This window comes from Dromiciops gliroides, chromosome 2 (genome assembly GCF_019393635.1).
Source record: "Dromiciops gliroides isolate mDroGli1 chromosome 2, mDroGli1.pri, whole genome shotgun sequence".
In the NCBI taxonomy this organism is placed as follows: domain Eukaryota; kingdom Metazoa; phylum Chordata; class Mammalia; order Microbiotheria; family Microbiotheriidae; genus Dromiciops; species Dromiciops gliroides.
In genome coordinates this window covers 140,215,436-140,235,314 of record NC_057862.1, presented here as the reverse complement: position 1 = coordinate 140,235,314, position 19,879 = coordinate 140,215,436, and the positions used below count along the sequence as shown (strand labels likewise).

The following is a 19,879-nucleotide window of genomic DNA, read 5'->3' as shown; positions in this document are numbered from 1 at the left end:
TTTGTAAAGATTCTTTCTGGCAGTTGTTATTTTGCCTACTTTCATCACCAGAAGTGAGTAGTTGACATTTATCAAGATAACTTTTGTGGAGGCTATTGTTTTGAATACATACTATGAAGAAGAAAATGTACCTATCTTTCTATTGTTATCAGCTCAACAAACAAACTCAGTTCCCCCGGAATGGAGAATCACCAACTACTATTGGTCTTCCTTTCTCCCTTTGACTCTTACTTGATGTTTTTTCATATGATAGTTTCTGCGTCTCTACTACATGCCTATTTGGGGAATATCCAGCACTTTTCTTCTCAGAACATTTAGCATCTTTCTCTTCAGGAAGATCCCAAAATATTTTTTAAATCCCTAATTTTATAAATATCCTTTTCCTTTCTCCTAGTATTCATTAAGTACCAATAATGAGCTAGGCACTGGGGATACAAGTATAATACTTTTGCACTCCCCACATCTCAATAAGTGTCAAGTCTTCCCTCTTTTACTTCAGATCTCCTTTTCTTCTCACTGAAGCCTCATTTCTGATTCCTTTAAGAATACTTTATTCTCCTAACTTAGAGTATAAAGAGGCATCCTTCAATACCCTTTACTTTCTCTTGGAAAGACAGCCTACTCTTGGAAAACAGATAAAAGTCATTTGGCTTGGAAGAAATATAAACATCACATACTCAATGCTAGTCACTGTACAAATTCCCCTCCTATCCATATTGGTTGAAATTTTCAGTCTTATTTTTTTTCATTATACCTTAGGAATCCCCATGGATAGATAAATCAGTACTATAACTACTCGGGGGTTCCTGGGAATACTGCCATAAAAGGAAGAACTTTCATGTGTTATGAAAAATGGCTAATAAAAAACTTTGTTGGATCACTGAAGGAAGGTAAGGACCCACTTGAGAATCCAATTTAGTGGATAAAAAGTGCCAGAGTAGATCAAACACATGATCCAGCATACTAACTTTAGGTCTTCTTCTGATAGTGGTATTAAAGGATGTTTCATTGAAAGAGTATACTGGTATTTATGATAATATGTTCAGAAAGATAAAGGTATAACCTTTCAAACATTTAGTTGTTTTTTTTAATATCAAAGGTGTGACAGAATATTCTAGAATATTTATCTTTTTAGCCTATTACCATATCTACAAAAATTCTACTCCACTGTCTTGTCATGGTATGGAGGGGGACCTTGGGTTCTTAGTTTATGCTATTGGAGTGTGAGCTTTGGCAGGTATTACTGGGCTGAACAGTGTACTTATCTAGTTTTCAATTACAGCATAGTTAAGTCTGACAGTGAACTTTTGCAAAAACTTGACAGCTCTGTGAGAATTATCTGGTCACAGTAGCATTTTCAACATGTAAGTGTAAAGAGTTCTCCAAGATGATTGTTGACTATATAAAGCATTTCTTGCCTTTTTGTATTGTTTTATGCATGCATATAAGGATTGCTCCTTAATTTTGCAATTCTAGCTTCAAAGTATCTGTCTCATAAGTTTTTTTTATAGATTTAGACCATATCTTATCTCAGACTTTACCTTTCCAGAAGGAAAAGTATTACTTGTTTTAATATTCCTTACTTGAATTGCACTTATTTCTATCCTTATCTTACCTGATCTAACAGAGACTTTTGTTGGCCACTTATCATAATATATGAAAGTCCCTTCTTTTGTGACAGTGTTCCCAAGTACCCCAGTGGGATTAAAACGTTGATACGTACATAGTCATCCTTAGGGTAAAATGAAAAATAAAAAGGCCAAAAATCTCAACCAGTATAGAGAAAGAGGCAAATTGTGCCATGTCTGATGTTTTTGTACTTCTGCTACAGTGGAATGACTTATAATTTTAGGATGTATTTCTATGGAAATAATAACCAGAATTACACAGAATATTTAAGGTGTGATAAAACACTGGTGGGTTTTGTTTTGTTTTGTTTTTAACATGGGTAGTATGTTTTCTCATTTATTTCCAATTCCCTTTATAGTCAACCCTGTTGTTTTTAGACTGAAGCAACAGTTTGGACTGGTGATATTGGAATCAAGATTTGGAATTAACAGATAGTCAATTAACAGACATTTCTTAAGCTTTTCTTATCTGTAAAATACCAAATTAATGGCTAGGGATAGAAAAATAGAGAAAACATAATTCCTATCCTCAATGAAACAACTCAATGAGTTGTCTCACCTTGAAACAACTACATACATAATAAGATACCTATAATATTAATGGGAGGGAAGTTATAGAATGGGAGATAAATAGGAAGCCCATTTTTTCCTAGGCTTCTTAGAGAATCTGAATCTTAAAGAAGAGATTTCTTCTATTTAGAAGATGATATAAGTCTTTTAAGCTCTAGTTCCTCCAGAAATTTGCTCAATTCTATATTTTCCCTTTTGTTTATCCTTTTGTTAGACTTGTCCCAAAGGTATAAAAGGACATTAAAAGTTCTTGTCATTATTATATTTTTGTTTATGTTTTCTTGTAATTCTCTTTTTTTGTGTGGGGCAATGGAGATTAAGTGACTTGCCCAGGGTCACACAGCTAGTAAGTGTCAAGTGTCTGAGGCTGGACTTGAACTCAGGTCCTCCTGAATCCAGGACCTGTACTTCATCTACTGTGCCACCTAGCTGCCCCCTTCTTGTAATTCTTTTAATTTTTCCTTAAGAATTTAGATTTGAGAGCATTTGGAGCATATAAATTTAATTTCCTTTCACTATAATATAGTTTCCTCATTTATCTCCTTATAAATTGTCAACATTTGTTTTGTCTGAAGTTGCTGCTTTTCTGGATTTATCTGCTATGTAGTAAATTTTATTTCAGCCCTTTATTTTTTATTATGTATATGTCTTTGTTTTTAGGTGTGCTTCTTATAAGCAACAGATAATGGGGTTTTGTCTTCTTTAATCTGTAACTTTTTTGTTTTTATTAGATTGCTTAATCAATTCATATTTAAATTTATGAATTGTTTATATTTTCCTCAATTTGTCTTTAGTATTTTTTTCTGAATTGGGATTTTCCATTCTTCCTTTGTAAAGAATGTACTTTGCCTCTTAGGTAATTTTTTGCTTAATCTATTTTAAAACAATCCTATTCCCACCAGCTTTCTTCCCCTTTCTTTGAAGTCATTTCTCCATCCCCTACATTTGTCTTCCTTTTCCTTTATTTTGGAGTTTTGCTTAAGATATTAATTCCTTTTACTTCTTTTTAATTTAGTTGTCTAATTCTTCCCTTCGTTTCTCTCAATTAAGTAGCAAACCCACCTCTCCATAATCTTGTTCCCCTTTAACTTTATTCTTTTTAGTTTTAAGTTTCATTTTATGTTCCTGAATGAACAAAATAATAATTAATAGTTAATGAATGAACAAATTATTTAGATAAAAAGTAAGACAAATAGAGATTATTAGAGATGATCCCTTTCTTTATTTTCTTGTTTGTTAGGAGAGTTCATCTCTTATAATTTTTAATTTTCAGAGCTGTTTTCTCAGCTTCTGTTTGTCTGAATATGTGAATTGAACAAAATTTCCTGAAAACCATGAATAAGTACTAGTAGCAATCCTTTGTGCTACCTTCCATTCAATAAACTCCACTGTGTTCCTAACTCCTACAGTGTCAAATACAAAATCCTCTTTTTGACATTTCCCCCTCCATTTTTACAGTGTTTTTATTAACATCCTGCATTCCCATCCTTACTCCTCATAAGATACTGCCATATCTAGATACCTGGCATTTTCAATGGCTGTCTGCTATGCCTGGATTGTTCTTCTTCCTGATCTTCACCTCCTGGTTTCTCTTGGCTTCCTTCAAGGCCCAGCTAAAAATCTAACCTAAGAAAGTCTTTCCCTATCCCTTTTTCTTTCTTTCTTTCTTTCTTTTTTTTTTTTTTGGTGAGGCAATTGGGGTTAAGTGACTTGCCCAGGGTCACACAGCTAGTAAGTGTCAAGTGTCTGAGGCTGGATTTTAACTCAGGTCCTCCTGAATCCAGGGCTGGTGCTCTATCCACTGCGCCACTTGCTGCCCCTTTCCGTATCCCTTTTTAGTGCTACTGCCTTTCCTCTTTTGAGTATTCCTGGTTTATTCTGTAAAGTAGTTTATCCTGTAAAATATCCTGTAGTTTATATACTTGGTCATTTGCATGTTATTTCCCCCATTAGCCTGTGAACCCCTTGAAAGTAGGGACTTTCTTGTATTCCTGGCACTTAACACAGCACCTCACACATAAGTAGGAGCTTAACAAATTTTTATTGACTAATTGAAATTATGTGTGTCTTTCATAAGTTTGCCTTTTCCATATCATGGTAAGGTACATTTTTAGCCCCTTTTCCTTCATTGATTAAAAAGGGTTAATACACACACACAAATACAGACATATAAAATACACTTTTCACCTATAAATAACATCAAAATTAAAATAATAATAATAATGATAGCTAGCATTTATCTAGCACCTTAAGGTTTAAAAAGCTATCTCATTTTATCCTTGTGACAACCATGGGAGTTATACTATTATTATTCCCTTTACAGATGAAGAAACTGAAGCAGACAGAGGTTAATTTACTTGACTGGGGTAACAGCTAGCGAGTATCTGAGGCAGGATTAGAATACTTCTCTTTAATCCAGGCTCAGAGCTCTATCTACTGGAGCAATTAGTTGCCCATGTGAATGAAAGTCAAGAGTTTCTTTCATTCACAAGTAATTATTGAATGTCTATTATATGTTGGGCACTGAGGTGATTAAAAAAAATGTATAAACAATGTTCCTGCTGTCAAGGATCTTTTTAGATCTTGAATAGAGGCTATGTCATCTGTAATTAAGTTTGTAATCTTGAATAATAATATTAAGTGTTGTAAAACAGGCATTATATTAACCATGGAATTCAACAGACTTGAGGTAACATTTTAATACTATTATTGGATCCATTTTTTTTGATGCTCTTGAGACAGATTCCTAAAGCACTGAGAAACATGTTCTTGATGACTAATGATAAACAAATTGTCCCTTATTTAAAAAAAAATTGAGTCCTTTTAGTTGAGACAGTATTAGAGGGATTGGCAAAGTGCATAGTTGCCTATAATGTAACACACAGGAAGAAGTGATGGTCTCTTTTTAATACTACTTTAAAAATGTATATTTTAGATTCCAGAAAATTCTGTTGTCTATGGTGAGATAAATGAAAAGTCCATGAGACAGAGTTTCTGGGTAATTAATAATCAGTTTGTTAATTAGGCTAGCTGATAATCAATAAATTAATAGTCAGTGGTTTCTCTTGGTAACAAAAGACACAACCATGGAGATCACTGAATATTTAAATATCTTTGGAAAAGGGGGTGCCCCTGAAAGGGGAAAATAAAGCTGGTTAATAACTAATGAGGGAGTGAACTTTCAAATGAGAAGCTGAATAGCCTTTAGCTCCTTCTCCTGAGAACTCTGCTCTATCATGAGACTCAGCCACCTCCAGCAATCTGGACAAAAGAATCCATCCCTACTCAGACTATTCTGGTTGGTTTTCTCCTTCATGAGCTAGGTTACCCTAAACCACAATGGCAGGGAGCAGGTAGCAGCAAGGGCATAGATTAATCTTTCAGGACTGGAATTCACCTAGATTAGATTGTGTTTCCACAGAAGATCTTCTAGTTGGGTGGAGTCTTACCCAAGATCCAAGAGCATGTTCCTGGAGAATTTGGGCAATCTCATCTATCAGCCATGTCCTTCAGAGACTGACCGAGTGACTGATTTACAGGGGCTGATCCCTGAATGAGAAAATAAAGAGAAAAAACCTTAATACTAATCTAATAATTGGTCATTAACATAATAGAAAAATAATTTCTCTCAATGGCATATATAGGCATATTTATATATATATACACATAAATACATATATATATGAAACATATATCTGTGTGTTTATACACAGACATACATATACATGTCTCTCTCTTCCTGTCTTTCTCCCCCCTCCCCCATTCTCCATATATATAGAAATATATATGGGGGAGGAATTCAAGTTGTAAATGTTACAGTGAAGCTTCAAAGATTCTGGTGCACAGAGACAGGGATTGCAATTATTAAACTTTGGGACCACAAATGTTTTTGTTCATATTCTGTAAATAGGGTGGGTAATTTCAGTTTGCATACTTTAGTTTTCTGTTGTTTTTAGTGTACTCAGAACATCTATTTTTTTCTAGTAAACTCTCCTCGTGATGTGTGTAGCTTCTATTAAGGACTTTGAGAGTTAAGATAACTGGTACATTTAGGAGAACTCTCAGGGGCCACAGGATGTAATTTAGTTGAGAATCTCTTCTAGGAATGCTGCTGCAATAGAAGCTGTTTTAACTTTCAGGCCATGAAGGTTTCATTGACAATGTATGACTTTATTATAATACCTTATGATATACTCACAGGACCTAGAACTATAAGGGACTGGGGAGATCATTTAGTCCAAATCCTTAATTTTACATATTAGAAGACTGAGTTCCAGAAAGTTATTTTTCCAAGGTTACATAGCTAACAAGTACCAGAGCAAGAATTTGAACTCATGTCACAAACCATAAACTCTCTTAGGTCATCTTGTTGAATTTGTAGAATTGCCTTTATAATATTCTTGAGAAATGGTGATCTAGCCTTTACTTGAATACCTAGAGTAAGGGCAAATCAACTCTTTCTAAGTAGCCAGTTTCATTTTTTGGATATCGCTAATTATTGGGAATCCTAAATTTGGCTCTTGACAATTTACACTAATTCTATTAGTTCTTACCTCTGTAAGGAAGCACAGCAAATACTATTAGTTCCCTTTTCCATCAGAAATTGACTCTTTACATAGTTCCTTCAACATATTCTTGAATAACATAGTCTCTGGCCCCTTTCTAGTTAATTAATATCCTTTCTAGAAGTGAACACAGTACCCAAGGTATGATTTGCATCAATTCAGCTGAAGCATAATTGATTGAGACTATCACCTATTTCATTATGGATTCTGTGTTTTCTTGATGCCACCTAGGTTAGCATGCCTATCTTGGTTTCCATATTGCTTTGCGATATCAAACTTGCAGTCTGCTAAAACCTTCAGATATTTTTCATTGTTTTCTATCCACATATCCCCATATTATATGTTTGAAGTTGATTATTTGAACCCAAGTGTAGAATTTTACATTTGTTCTTAGTGGACTTAATCTTTTTCAGGCGAGTCAACTAGTTAACAATATGAAATCATTTTGAATTCTGACTCTGTCATCCAAAGTGTTAGTTATCTCTCCCAGCTATGTATTATCTGTAAATGTGACAGAGCTGCCATCTATTCCTTCATCTATATCATTGATAAAAATAGCACAAGGCCTAGGACATTTACAGAAACAAGAAAATTTCAGTGGAGATCTTCTTCCGCACTAACATTGACTTCAGATTCTAAATCTAACATTCTTTCCCTTTAGTCTATTGCCCTACTTCTTTTGTGTTTTTGTTTTTGTTTTTGCAGGGAAATGAGGGTTAAATAACTTGCCCAGGGTCACACAGCTAGGAAGTGTCAAGTGTCTAAGGCCAGATTTGAACTCAGGTTCTCCTGAATCCAGGGCCAGTGCTCTATCCACTGTGCCACCTAGCTGCCCCATATTGCCCTACTTCTGAAGGCTTACTGTATACAAGGCATTCTGGTCAGGTCAAGTAATCACAAGGAAATTAGTAAACAACAGTATTTTAGAGTTGGTTGCTACCGTAAGAGAGAATGTAGCTTCTGAAGATGTCAAATTTACTCTGAGAATCACTTGTGCACTAGAAGAGCATAGTTAAATAAGTAAACACACACACACATATAGAAATGAAACAAATCAAATATTTCCTTCATTATTCTTTTGGGAATGTTGATGATAATACAACTCTGACAATCCATAGAAAAGTTATATAAATATACCAATGATTAGTTATTTAATAAGTGACTAATCTGTACAAGGAACTTTAAAGAATTTTAAAACATGAGAATTTATGATTTAATGGGGGAGGGGAGAAAACAATTATGTAAAAAGATGCTGTCATCATTATTCATTAACTAATATAAAACATTATAAGAATAATAAATGAATAACATGAGGAATAAAAACTATGGGAGATCAGAGAGGGATGGAGTGATATAAATAGATGAATATATTTTGATCTGTATGAGTTTATATCAGTCAATTAAGAAGTATTTTTAAATGTGTAAAGCACTGCATTAGATACAAGGAATGTGAATACAGAAATGGAGCCAGCCCCTTCTCTCATTGTTTATCATCTTTAAGGGGAGAGGGTACCTACAAATACAACATAAATATAAGATACTTAACAAGGAAAGGTACTAGCAGTTGGAGAGATCAAGAAAGGTGTATAGAAGTTGGTGTCTGAGCTAAGTCTTGAAGGAAATGGTATGGAGGTAAGATGGAGCACATTACAAGCATGGGGGATGGCAAGGCCAAAGGCATGGAGACCAGAGATGGGAGAGTCTCAGAAAGAACTAAGATTAGTTGTACTATGGGAAGGGGATATAGTTAATTATTTATATAACTCTGCTTATGTCTTATGGAACCAAAATTCCTAATTTTTTTTCAAGCAAAGGCAACAAGCATTTATTAAGCATGCACTATGTGGCAGACACTATGCTTTTTAAAATCATTCCTTATTCTGTGATCCTTTTCATTCTGAGGTAATAATTATGTATGGTAGGATTTTTGATAGGAATATTTAAGCCAAATTGAGTAGTTGCTTTAAAATAGTAATAATAAAACCTTTCCTGAAATAATGTTGCTTATTTTCAACCTTATTTTATTTTATTATCCCTACCAAACTTTTTTTCTGAGCATATCTTCTTTCTAAAAATTCTTCTTTATAGTGATTACTTCGAAATGATTGCTGTGTAAGAAGTCAGCTATGGCCAATAGGAAACATCAGATCACCACAAGCAACATGTTGGATCATAGAGTGAGGTCTTGCCCAACTTCCTCTCACAATAAAGAGCCCAAGGGTGAGGAAACAGACCTGTCACTTGAAGAATATGCTGCAAAAGATGTAGAACTGGCCACCATCAGGCAGGGAAGCCCCACCCCAGTGGAACATGAGTGTAATGATAACAGTGGGGATGGAGACTCCAGCTCTGACTATGTGAATAATACCTCAGAAGAGGAAGACTATGATGAAGGTCTTCCAGAAGAAGAGGAAGGAATCACATATTACATTAGATACTGTCCTGAAGATGACAGTTACCTGGAAGGAATGGACTGCAATGGGGAAGAGTATATTCCCCATGATGAGCATAATGTTGAAACCGATGAATGCCAGGAAGCTGTTGAAGAATGGACTGAATCTAAAATTCAGCACCATGATGAAAATGATGCAGAAGACAGACAAGAATACCCAGATAGCCATGTTCAGATTCTGGAAGATGAGGTATCTTCTTTGGAGATCCAAGACCAAGAGGGAAGTGTACAATATTGTCCAAGTGAAGAAAGTTACCAGGACTATTATCCAGCAGAAGCCAATGGAAACTCAGGTGGGACATCCCCTTATCACTTAAGAAAAGAGGATGCTGACCTGGAAGAGCAGGAAGAGGACATTGACCAGATTGTAGCAGAGATCAAGATGAGTATGAGTATGAGCAGTATCAACAGTACAGGGGAAATGAGCCCAGAACATGTTGGAATGGAGAATGTGCCAAATGACTATAAAGAAACATGTTCACAAGAAGAGGTGGATCACAGTGCCAGCAGGCATGAAGGAAGGCCCAAGTCACTAAATCTTCCCCCTACTTCAAAACATGCTGGAGATGCACAGAGGGGCTTTAAAACCAAGGCCAGAACACCAGAAGAGAGACAGAAATGGCCCCAAGAACAGGTACGTTTGTGTTTTTCTTTAGGGAAGGGAATGGGGTGGAAGAGTTCTACAAAATATTATCTGTGTCATGTTTTACATAATCCCTTGAAGTTTTTTTTCTTCAGAAGAAAAAAATATTAAATTATCTCCCTTGGGATACATGGGATTGAGGCTAAAGCTATATTTTGGTTGTTGTATAATTATAGTTTTATATTTAGCAAATTCTTAAATAGAGTGGTTAGGGACAAATTCGGTATAAGCCTTTCCATCAGATTAATTAACAAATCATGAGAGTTCCTCTTTGAGGTGCTGATTTTCAAGCTCTATTTTATTATGGGAGCATTTCAGAAGTTATGTTTATAGGTAACAGGACAAATTACTTCAAGATTGATGCTCTTCCAATTTGTCCCACCATTTCTCTGCTGGAATATAGGTTTCTCCAAAAGCTCACTTAGCTCTTATTAGTTACGAGGGCTTCATTTACAGCTGGTCAGTGCCCTTTACTTAAAACTCAGGGGAGCCATGGTTTCATAGCAAGACTCAGTGGGTCTGAGAGTTGATTTTTCTGAATGATATAGTCAGTATAGTCCCAGAAAGGAGATAGGTCTCTAATATGATCATCATCAGAGAAATTAAGCTTTTCTCCTGTGATAAGGAAAAGAGAGGGATATTAAAAACCATAAAATATTGCTGAGGAGGTAAGATAACAACTGTAGTATTTTACTATGAGTATGTCCAGAATTGCCAGAAATCACAAATGAATTACAGGATTCAGAACAAAGCTTTCATATTAAATAGTCTCTCAGTTACCTGTGCTAATAGAATGAATAGTACTGTAGTAAATGTATAGGAAGGTTGCAGTTCTTTGTCTTTTTTAAAAGTGGCATCTTTATTTTTCTAATTACAGAAGTATATATACAAGACTACTGATTCTGTCATTTTGGCTGAATTGGTAGGTCAATTTTGTTAAGTAATTTGAGTGATTTTTACCATCGAAATAATTGTTTGTATCAATGAATCATCCAAATTGATCATTTCATTTTGTCATGGTTGAGACAAAGCTTATGACTGGTCTTCCTGAATATTCAAATTATTATGTAGCCCAGCAACCTATTGGGCAGCTGGTGAAAGCCAACTCAAAATTTAAAATTTACCATGAATGTTTGATTTGATTCTGTTTTGAAATGATTCAGCTATACTCAAATGATGATCTCAGATCTCTTTATGGAAAGTAATTTTTTGTATCCATTTGTGAAAACTATTTACTTTGGGCCTCTGACTATATTTCAATTAAATTATTTGCATACCTTCTTGCTGCTCCATTCCTCTCATCAACTATTCCCTTTCTTTTGACTTTATGAATAATTTATAAAAGTTTTTAATAAGAACCTTATACTAATAGTCTATAGAAAATTCACTTGATCTCCATGAAATGAATGCCTCCTCTCTTTAAGTCAAGATACTATCAAAGATTAGCTGATATTGATTACATCTACTTGACTAAGAATTTTTTATTCTTTTTTCCTAGAATATTTAGAATTTTATTTTTTCCCCAAGTTACATGTAAAAACAAATTTTAACATCAATTTTTAAAAACTTTTTGTTCCAAATTCTCTTCCTCCCTCCCCCCACCCTCCCATAAGAACTCAAGAAATTCAATATAAGTTATACATGCGTTACTTGACTAATAATTAAAGTATCTGATCTCTTTCCCTTATACTAAAATCATTTGGCCAATATTGATATCAGTGAATTCTAGACCAGCATTTTTTTAAAAATCTAGCTCCAACTCTCATTTCAATCATCAGCTTGATTTTTCTAACTACTTTTAAGACAATCCTCTCAACATTTCTAAAACCAAACTCATTATCATCCTGGCAAATCATGTTTCATTTTCATAATGCCCAATTTTATTAGCACTATCACCCTTCCACTCTCTCCAACTTAAATATTTAAAATTATATGGGCTCTTTCCTCCTTTTTTTCTTCATACACAATGACCAGTCACCAAATTCTATTCCTCTTTTGTATTGCCTTTCTGATTTTTTCCCTCTCCACTACTACCAAAGAACCATGACGATTTTAAAAGCCCTAATTACCTTATTTCTTGGTTACAGCAACTTCCTCTTAATTGATCTTTCTCTCACCCCTTTCAACTCATGATGGACTATGCTAGCATATTAATTTCCCTAAAACCTGTCATAAGTAATATAACACTTTCCTGCTCAAGAAGCTACAGTGGATCTTTATTGTATGCACTGTCATGCACTGCTGCCTAGTTTTCAGGTTTCTCCTTAATGTCATCCTACTTTTCCTAATCAAACTTATTTCCATCATTTCTCAACATATATCCTTCACTCTACTTAGATTACATTCCTTATTATGCCCCATAAGTCATCTTCACTCCCATCTCTATTCCTTTGCTTATGCTGCACCCAACCCCCCTTGAACATGAAATGTCATTTGTCCTCTTCTCTGCTTAATTGTATCTCTCCATCTTTCAAGGTCAAGTTCTAAATCTGACCTCTAGGAAGTGTTTGCTGACAGAACCTGTGCAAATTCATAGCTCTCTTTTATTTTTTGCTCTTCTTTTGCACTTACTGTTTTTACTACACAATCAACATTTTATTCTATACAGTTCTCAGCTCCCTCTATGTGTTGCTATTATTTAATTTAACCTATGCTATAACAATATATTCAAACTTTTTATTTCCTACTATTCTCCAAATATATCCTTTGCTCTGTTTAGTCTCCCTTCCTACCCTTTATACATTAGGTCACATTAGTCCCATGCTTTTTTTTTTTTTTTAAATATATGCTACACCCTTCTTGGAGTAGGCTTCATTCTTCTTCCTCTCCAATTTCTACTCATCCTTCAAGACCACTTCAATGCTCATGCATTTTAATGGAACTTCCTTTAACTATTCTAGCCTGCAGTGATCTTGCCCTTCTTAGAACTTTAATCAGTACTGTACAACCTTGGACTTATGTTCATATAATTTTTTTGTGTTAAATATTGCTTCCTCAACTTGGTTAGAGTATTCTCGAGGGCATAGATCATATCCTTTTTGTCTTTAACCCTGGACCACTTAACATAGTTTGACAATGTAGTAGAAACTCAATAAATAGCATATTCAGGTGATATTTTAAGGTGCACAACAAAATAATAAGGTATGTCAGAAATTTTTCATCTCCTATTTTGCTAATTAGGAAAAATTAGCTTGGAGCAATCACGTAACTTACTTTGTTTATTTATTTTTGCAGGGCAATGAGGGTTAAGTGACTTGCCCAGGGTCACACAGCTAGTAAGTGTCAAGTGTCTGAGGCTGGATTTGAACTCGGGTCCTCCTGAATCCAGGGCCAGTGCTTTATCCACTGTACCACCTAGCTGCCCCCAAGTGACTTGTTTTAAACCATAGAACAATTAAGTATAATATTCAAGATTTAGGATTAAGCCTTTTGACTTAAAGCTCAATGCTCTTTCTACCATTCAGTGGTACCTTTTAAACTGTATTGTGATTTATAGTTATAAGAACTTGAAGAACTCTTTACTATATCATCAACCAAACTTGTATTTAGGTAATACTAGCAAATAAATATCTTTACACTTGTTCTTTTCTTTATTAATAGTTTTAATTAAAGTTCTTTATACTAATAACATCAGAAGTGACATAAGAGATTTATACTTTTGAAGTCATCAGCAAGAAAATGACTACTTAATTATCACATAGTTAATTATTTCATTAAAATTCAGCTATAGATAATGTGTTGAAAACTTTGATATTAAAATGCTGTTTTAAAAAAGCATGCAAATCCACAAGGAAAAAATAAATACTAATGAGGTGATTGGCTTTAATATAAATAATTTTTATTTAATTATAAGCTTATTCAAAGTATCCTAATAATGTATTACAAAGAAATCCCTTTTAAAATCTTTCTGAATAAATGGCTAGTAAGAAAAGATGATATAATTATTGGATAAATTTAAATCAGTATCCTATTTGGTCAATTGCGAGGACAAATGAGAGAAAATTGCTTTCATATTTTTTCAAAACCTTATTTTTTCTTTTTCAAGAAGAGGTCATGAGTTGGAAAAATATGCAGTAAAATCTCATGTGTGGAATATAAATGATATTGACTAAAAGTTTGGTGTTCATTAAAATTTAAAATCATACTTGCATTTGACACCTTTTGTTCCCTTTAAAGTTTATTGAGCAAAAGTTTACTTCACCTCCACAGTATGCCTGTCATTCATGTCAGTTTTGAATACATTGGGAGCTTTGGAATGCAGGGAAATTAATATTATAATGTTTAGCACTGGAAAGCAAGACAAAAGGGCATGAAAGCTTTTGAACTGCATGCCTGGGCTTTAAGTTAAAGTGCTGTCTCTATTTAGTCTTTGGACAGATGCCTTCAAATCTTCCCCTTAATAATGGAGATGGCATTGTAATGATTGATGCTTGGTGGCATATATCCAGTAACATATTGTGCTCTGTTTTAACAAATCACTTTTCTGGCAAAGCTCTTGTCAGGAGGAAATTATCTTTTTAGAGCAGAGTGGGGGAAGTGTACAAGACCTAATATTTTGCTGCTGTTGCTTCATTCCAACCAAAGATTGGGGGAAAATGGAGTGCTCTGCAGGTTAGGAAGGTACTAGGGAAACTGAGAAATCAAAGAATCCCTTGGTTAGAATGCCTTGAAAAGCAGTAGAACTTGCAGAAAGTCCACATTCATTTTCAATTCAGCTTGTGTTCAGGGACCTGGGAGATAGGCACACAAAAGCTAAGGTGTGCTGCACAGCAGAGAAAAAGAATAGTATGACTGAGCATAGTAAATGAGAAAGAATGCTTATCTTACAATTCAGAGGCTCCTATCTGAATACCAACTCTGGTACTCCTTAGCTGTGGAACCACACCCAAGTCACTTACCCTGTTTTCCTCTTCTGGAAAATGTACAGAATACTACTTGACCTACCTACCTACCTTACAGGGTTCTTTCTCCCACCTTCATGCTCTATAGACATGAGTTGCTATAATTTATTATTAATTATTTATTATTATTTCCATTAACATACTGAATGATATGATGGAAAGATCACTAGATTTGTAATCAGAAGATCAGTTTTAGAATTCCATCCCTATCATTTGCTAGCTATTTGTCTTTGAGTGAGTCATCTTTGGGCCTCAGTTTCCTTAGTTGTAAAATGAAGGTATGGTACTTGATGGTCACTCAGGCCCCTTTCTGCTCCAAATCTATGACACTTTAACTTTGGGTCTAGTCTCCTACTATCTATACCATACTTTCTCTATGTGTTGTAAGGCCTGGAGTGAAACAGCCAGTCAGCCATAACAAGAATTACTATAGATACTAATACTATATATTACTACATTATAATAGGTATTAATGTGAAACTAAATTTTAGTGAGGTCATCTGACATTTTTCAAGATCCCCTGAACAAAATGAAAAAATATAAGTTGGTTTAACAGTACAGCTATGTGGTTAATTTCATCTTGAAAGCATCTTAATGTATAGATGTGAACCTAGAGAGTGGTCATACTTTGAATCTCTGGTTGGATTAGATAACACCTGAGGTCCCTCCCAGCATTAAAACCTATAACCTATTAAATCATATGGGGGGCGTGGTAGCTAGGTGGTGCAATGGACAAAGCACCAGCCCTGGATTCAGGAGGACCTAAGTTCAAATATGTCCTCAGACACTTGACACTTACTAGCTGTGTGACCCTGGACAAGTCACTTAACCCTCATTGCCCCCCCCCCCAAAAACCCCACCCATATGAAGAAGTTATTGTTTCAAAAGATAGAAAAGACAGATTAATTCTCTATAAGACTGTGATATCTGCATGAAACAAAGTATTACCTGCAAAGGAGAATGTGCTGTTCATTTAGGAAAGTTGTTTATTGCAAAATAAAGTAATCTTTAATTAACTTAATTCTATGCAAAGGCATCAAGATCTACCTGGCAAATCAAATTAGGACTAGATTGGGAATGGAGCAAAAGAGGGCTCTAAACTAAAACTGGAACATGGGAATGTTTGATGGAATGGGCAGAGTCTTTGCTTCTGTAGACCAAGACCTAGGCAACAAAACCCAGTCTTAAATGCTAATTCTTTAGACATTGATAGAATGAACTATTTGCCATAGGTAGCAGCTAGAAAGCAGTATTTCTCTAGTAAGAAAATGTTGTAGAAAAGATTTTTGAATAAAACATTTAAAAATCTGAGACTGCCAGACTGTGTTCTTAGCAACTGCAGTCCCTTTCTGAAGTGTGGCACATACATACATATATATATATATATATATATATATATATATATATATATATATATATATATATATATATATATATATATATATATATATATATATATATATATATATATATATATATATATATATCTCAGACCACAAGTCCTGGATCATGCTGATAAGTCTTGCACCTACCCTTCCTAAGGGAAATCAACTCTGTGCTTAGTGAAACTAGTGCCCATATTTAGTCTCTAGATGTATGGAGCATTGCCAAATAAGCTTTTGTATGATGTCTGAAGTAAAGAATTGACATTGTGTCAGTTGGATACCTTGGAAGGCTATAGTTTATAAAACAATCCAAAAGGAAACAAACAACATTCATCAATGAATCTTTTTTCTGTCTCCATTCACTTATATATTTTAAAAGACTTTTGTGCATTTTAAAAAGATAATTGGGTATCTCAGAGCAAGCTAATGTATTATATATAAGCTGTCATCCTTTGGGTGTGGAAGGATTTATAGCTGCCTAGTCTTTATTTTTCAAGCCACTTGGTTCTAACACTATAATAAATGACTGCCCCCAAAATGCACTGCCCCAGATTATGCTGAGCATCATTGATATGCAGGACTCAAGTCAATATATTTAGCCTGGGAGTCTGCTTAATTATCAAATGGCTTGCATTTGGGTGGTGGGGACAGTGCATTGCATTTACTTCTCTTTTCCCATTGCACTAAGGAAAAGTCCAAGAGATCAGCAGATTAGGCAGAGTTGGTAGTGAAAAAGAACATTAAGTAGGAAGAAAATATGTGATGAGATGTAAAGAAGAGTTTTTTGGTCATAATTTTGATTAACACAAAAACTGGCTAGCAGATGATATTCTGGAATCCTAATTCTGAATATTTTTTTTCAAGTAGGGTAGACAATTCCCTGTCTTAGATGATTTAGATCATATGTCCATTCTCCAGAAGGGAATGATCTCTATCAAATAACCCTTTAAGGCTCTCTCCTGCTTTCATATTCACCTCTATGATATTGGCTTGAATCTAGAGTATTTTAGCATTTACCTCAAAGTCAAATTTTGAGAATCTCCTCTTGGCCATATTTGTGACAGTGTGATATTACCATAAGGTTATGAAAATTGCCTGATTATGCCACATTGTTTCAAAGGGAAAGTATGATACAAGATTATTCATTTGATGCAATGGGACTGTAAACTATTGGTTCATTAAAATATCAGTAGCTCTTATACAGGCATATTCTCTTTTAAAAGTGGCCTCATCCACAAAAATCATAATTCATGAACCGGATAGATGGTGATTACTGAAGTCATTTGCGTAATCAAAATAAAGACTTTCTGGATTAAAATAAAAATTTATTGGATATCTCAGAGCACTTTAAGATACTGTATACAAGTGGTCATCCTTCCAATTTGGAAGGATTTATAGATGGTTTGTCTTTATCACTCAAGCCACTTGGTTTCAAAACTTGAATGAATGACTATCTCGAAAAACACTGCTCCAGATTACACTGAGCATCCTACTGGTACCAATTGTAAACCCAAAATGATGAAATATCGTCATGTGAGATTATCATCTAGATCCTCCCACAAAATCTCCATGGAGGATCTACACAATGTACTAGAGGCCTTTCTCAAGGTCTTCTAATGTTTTGTTAATAGTAGTGCAATATTTGAGTTGTTCATCTCTCTTTTTCTTCCTTTTGTTACTTGTCTACCTTCTTTTTCAGGCATATATCTCCTTGATAATTTCTGCCACTTCACATGCACAATGTGTACATTGGCTAATTTGGTTCTTTTAAAAAAAAGCCCTCTGACAATAGAAAATAGAAAAATCAATATGTTTTAGCCAACTTAAAAAAGAAGCTAAAAGCATGAAGTGATAAATAGCTGGGGATGCAACATCAAAAGCAGCATTGCTTATTGCCATTCATTTTGAAGATGCTTTCAGGTCTGATTTTGCAAATGAAATGATACTTGCTTAGTGAAGGACAATTTGAAGTAGGATTGCATGATCCAAGTAGGGTGAGAAAACAAGAGCAAAATAGAGATTCTCAGTAAATCAATGATTGTTGAGGGGAAAGAGCTCATGTTCACAGCTGAATTAGCACTTAAGGTGAAGTACATGCTTTTTATTTTGTAATGAGAAGGACATTAGCACTTTAACTGTGATTGGAAGTTTTGCTCTAAGGTTAAAACAGTTGACTTTTTTTTGTCTGGCATGTCCAATATTGGACAGTGCCTGGAAGTTGGTGAACCAGAAGCATAGATAAGAGGAAAAAATCGGGCACACATCCATTAAGAAATAGGTTCATGAGAATTGGCCTTATGCGAATTACTTTAGTTAATTGAGACCCTCATTTTTCAAGGATGCCAGTCCTAGGACATTTGGTTCCATTTAACTGCTGACTCTACTTATTTAGGCATTCAGAAGAGTTGAAGGTGCTACAGTAAGGTGGAAAGACTGGAAAATCTGGTTCTAGCTCTGCCATTGACCTTGGCCAATTTATGTATCATTGGATGAGTCATTGCACTCCTCTGGGCATAGGTTTTCCCAAATGTGAAATGGAAGGGGTTGTATTAAATTAATTACTCAGTGAAAAAATTCTATGATTTCCCAGACAATAATATTACCTTTGGGGTCAGAAGCAAACATTAACTAAATTGGAAATACAGCATGGAAGACTTCTCTTTTGAGGCAGGGAGATTGATACTCTAGTGGGAAATCTGCTTAATGATGTGGAATGTATATGCACCACATGGAAATGGTTCTACTGATCTTCACAAAATTAAGTTTGATGGTGAATAGATAACCATTGCTGAGGAACCAGTTTTGCTTAATGGTAGTTAACTAGTTCCAGAAACTTAGGCATGAACGATGGAGTACAGTCAGGCATGGTTCTGAAGTTGTAACTACCTCACTGCATCTACCCCAGCAACCAAACTTCATTATATGGGCCTGAGCTGTCAAGTCAGCAAAATTGCCTTATTTGATTTTTGTGATGGTATTTATGGTATATTACAAGTGATGACCTTGACTGTCACTCAAAAGTTTACTTAGCTTAAATTCCTAGGTTGCTGACATTGCTTTTTAAATCTAGTTAAACCCAGAATTTCTTTCAAGCTGTTTTTACAATCTAGGAAAATCATGTACAGCTGCAGCTGTGCTCATCAAGTGACAATCATTCTGGAATAGGATGGGTTTTTTCTTCTTTTTTTTAAGCCCATAGGACTAGACCAAGTAAAAGTAGTCAGGAGAAACCTCTTCCCAAATGGACTAATAAAATTTCACCTCACCTCCAAACACCTTTAAAAAATCATTCTGATTTCTAGTTTGTTCTTGTCATATTGTTTTATCTTTTCCCAAGTGAAGGTATTATGTTAAAACAAAATAATAAATAACCTTATTTTGTACAAAATCCCTGTTTTCTCTTTCTCAGACTGACACTTTCAATTTAATTACAGATGGAAACTATACAATTACAGATGGAAACTATAAAAATCAAAATCCTTCATGTGACACTCTCCCACTTTCTCTATCAGGGCATTCACCCTCCCTCCCTTCCCCACCCCTTCCACCTCATCCCTACTCCCAAGCTGATTCTCTGTCTTCTGTCTTCATTATCTTTTCCCCTTATAGTCACTGGAAGTTGTAGGGAAGCTGTCTTATTGAGTAGCTGACTAAAATCCTACTCTTCTTTTGACATTTTTCTTTGCCCTTGGCAAACTTTTACTGTAGTAATTGGAGGCTCAGTTGACTGAGTTA

The 19,879-nt window shown here is 34.8% G+C and overlaps 1 protein-coding gene across 4 annotated transcripts in view; it reads left to right on the top strand.

Annotated features, from left to right (window-relative positions):
- The window catches only part of APBA2 (amyloid beta precursor protein binding family A member 2), a 373,381-nt gene that overhangs the window by 220,055 nt on the left and 133,447 nt on the right, over positions 1-19,879 (top strand). For all 4 annotated transcript variants that reach the window (XM_043987875.1, XM_043987872.1, XM_043987873.1 and 1 more), the window contains exon 3: positions 8,852-9,849. In XM_043987875.1, coding sequence (XP_043843810.1) covers positions 8,890-9,849 — 960 coding nt within the window. In that variant the 5' untranslated portion in view covers positions 8,852-8,889. The remainder of the gene's footprint in view (positions 1-8,851; positions 9,850-19,879) is intronic.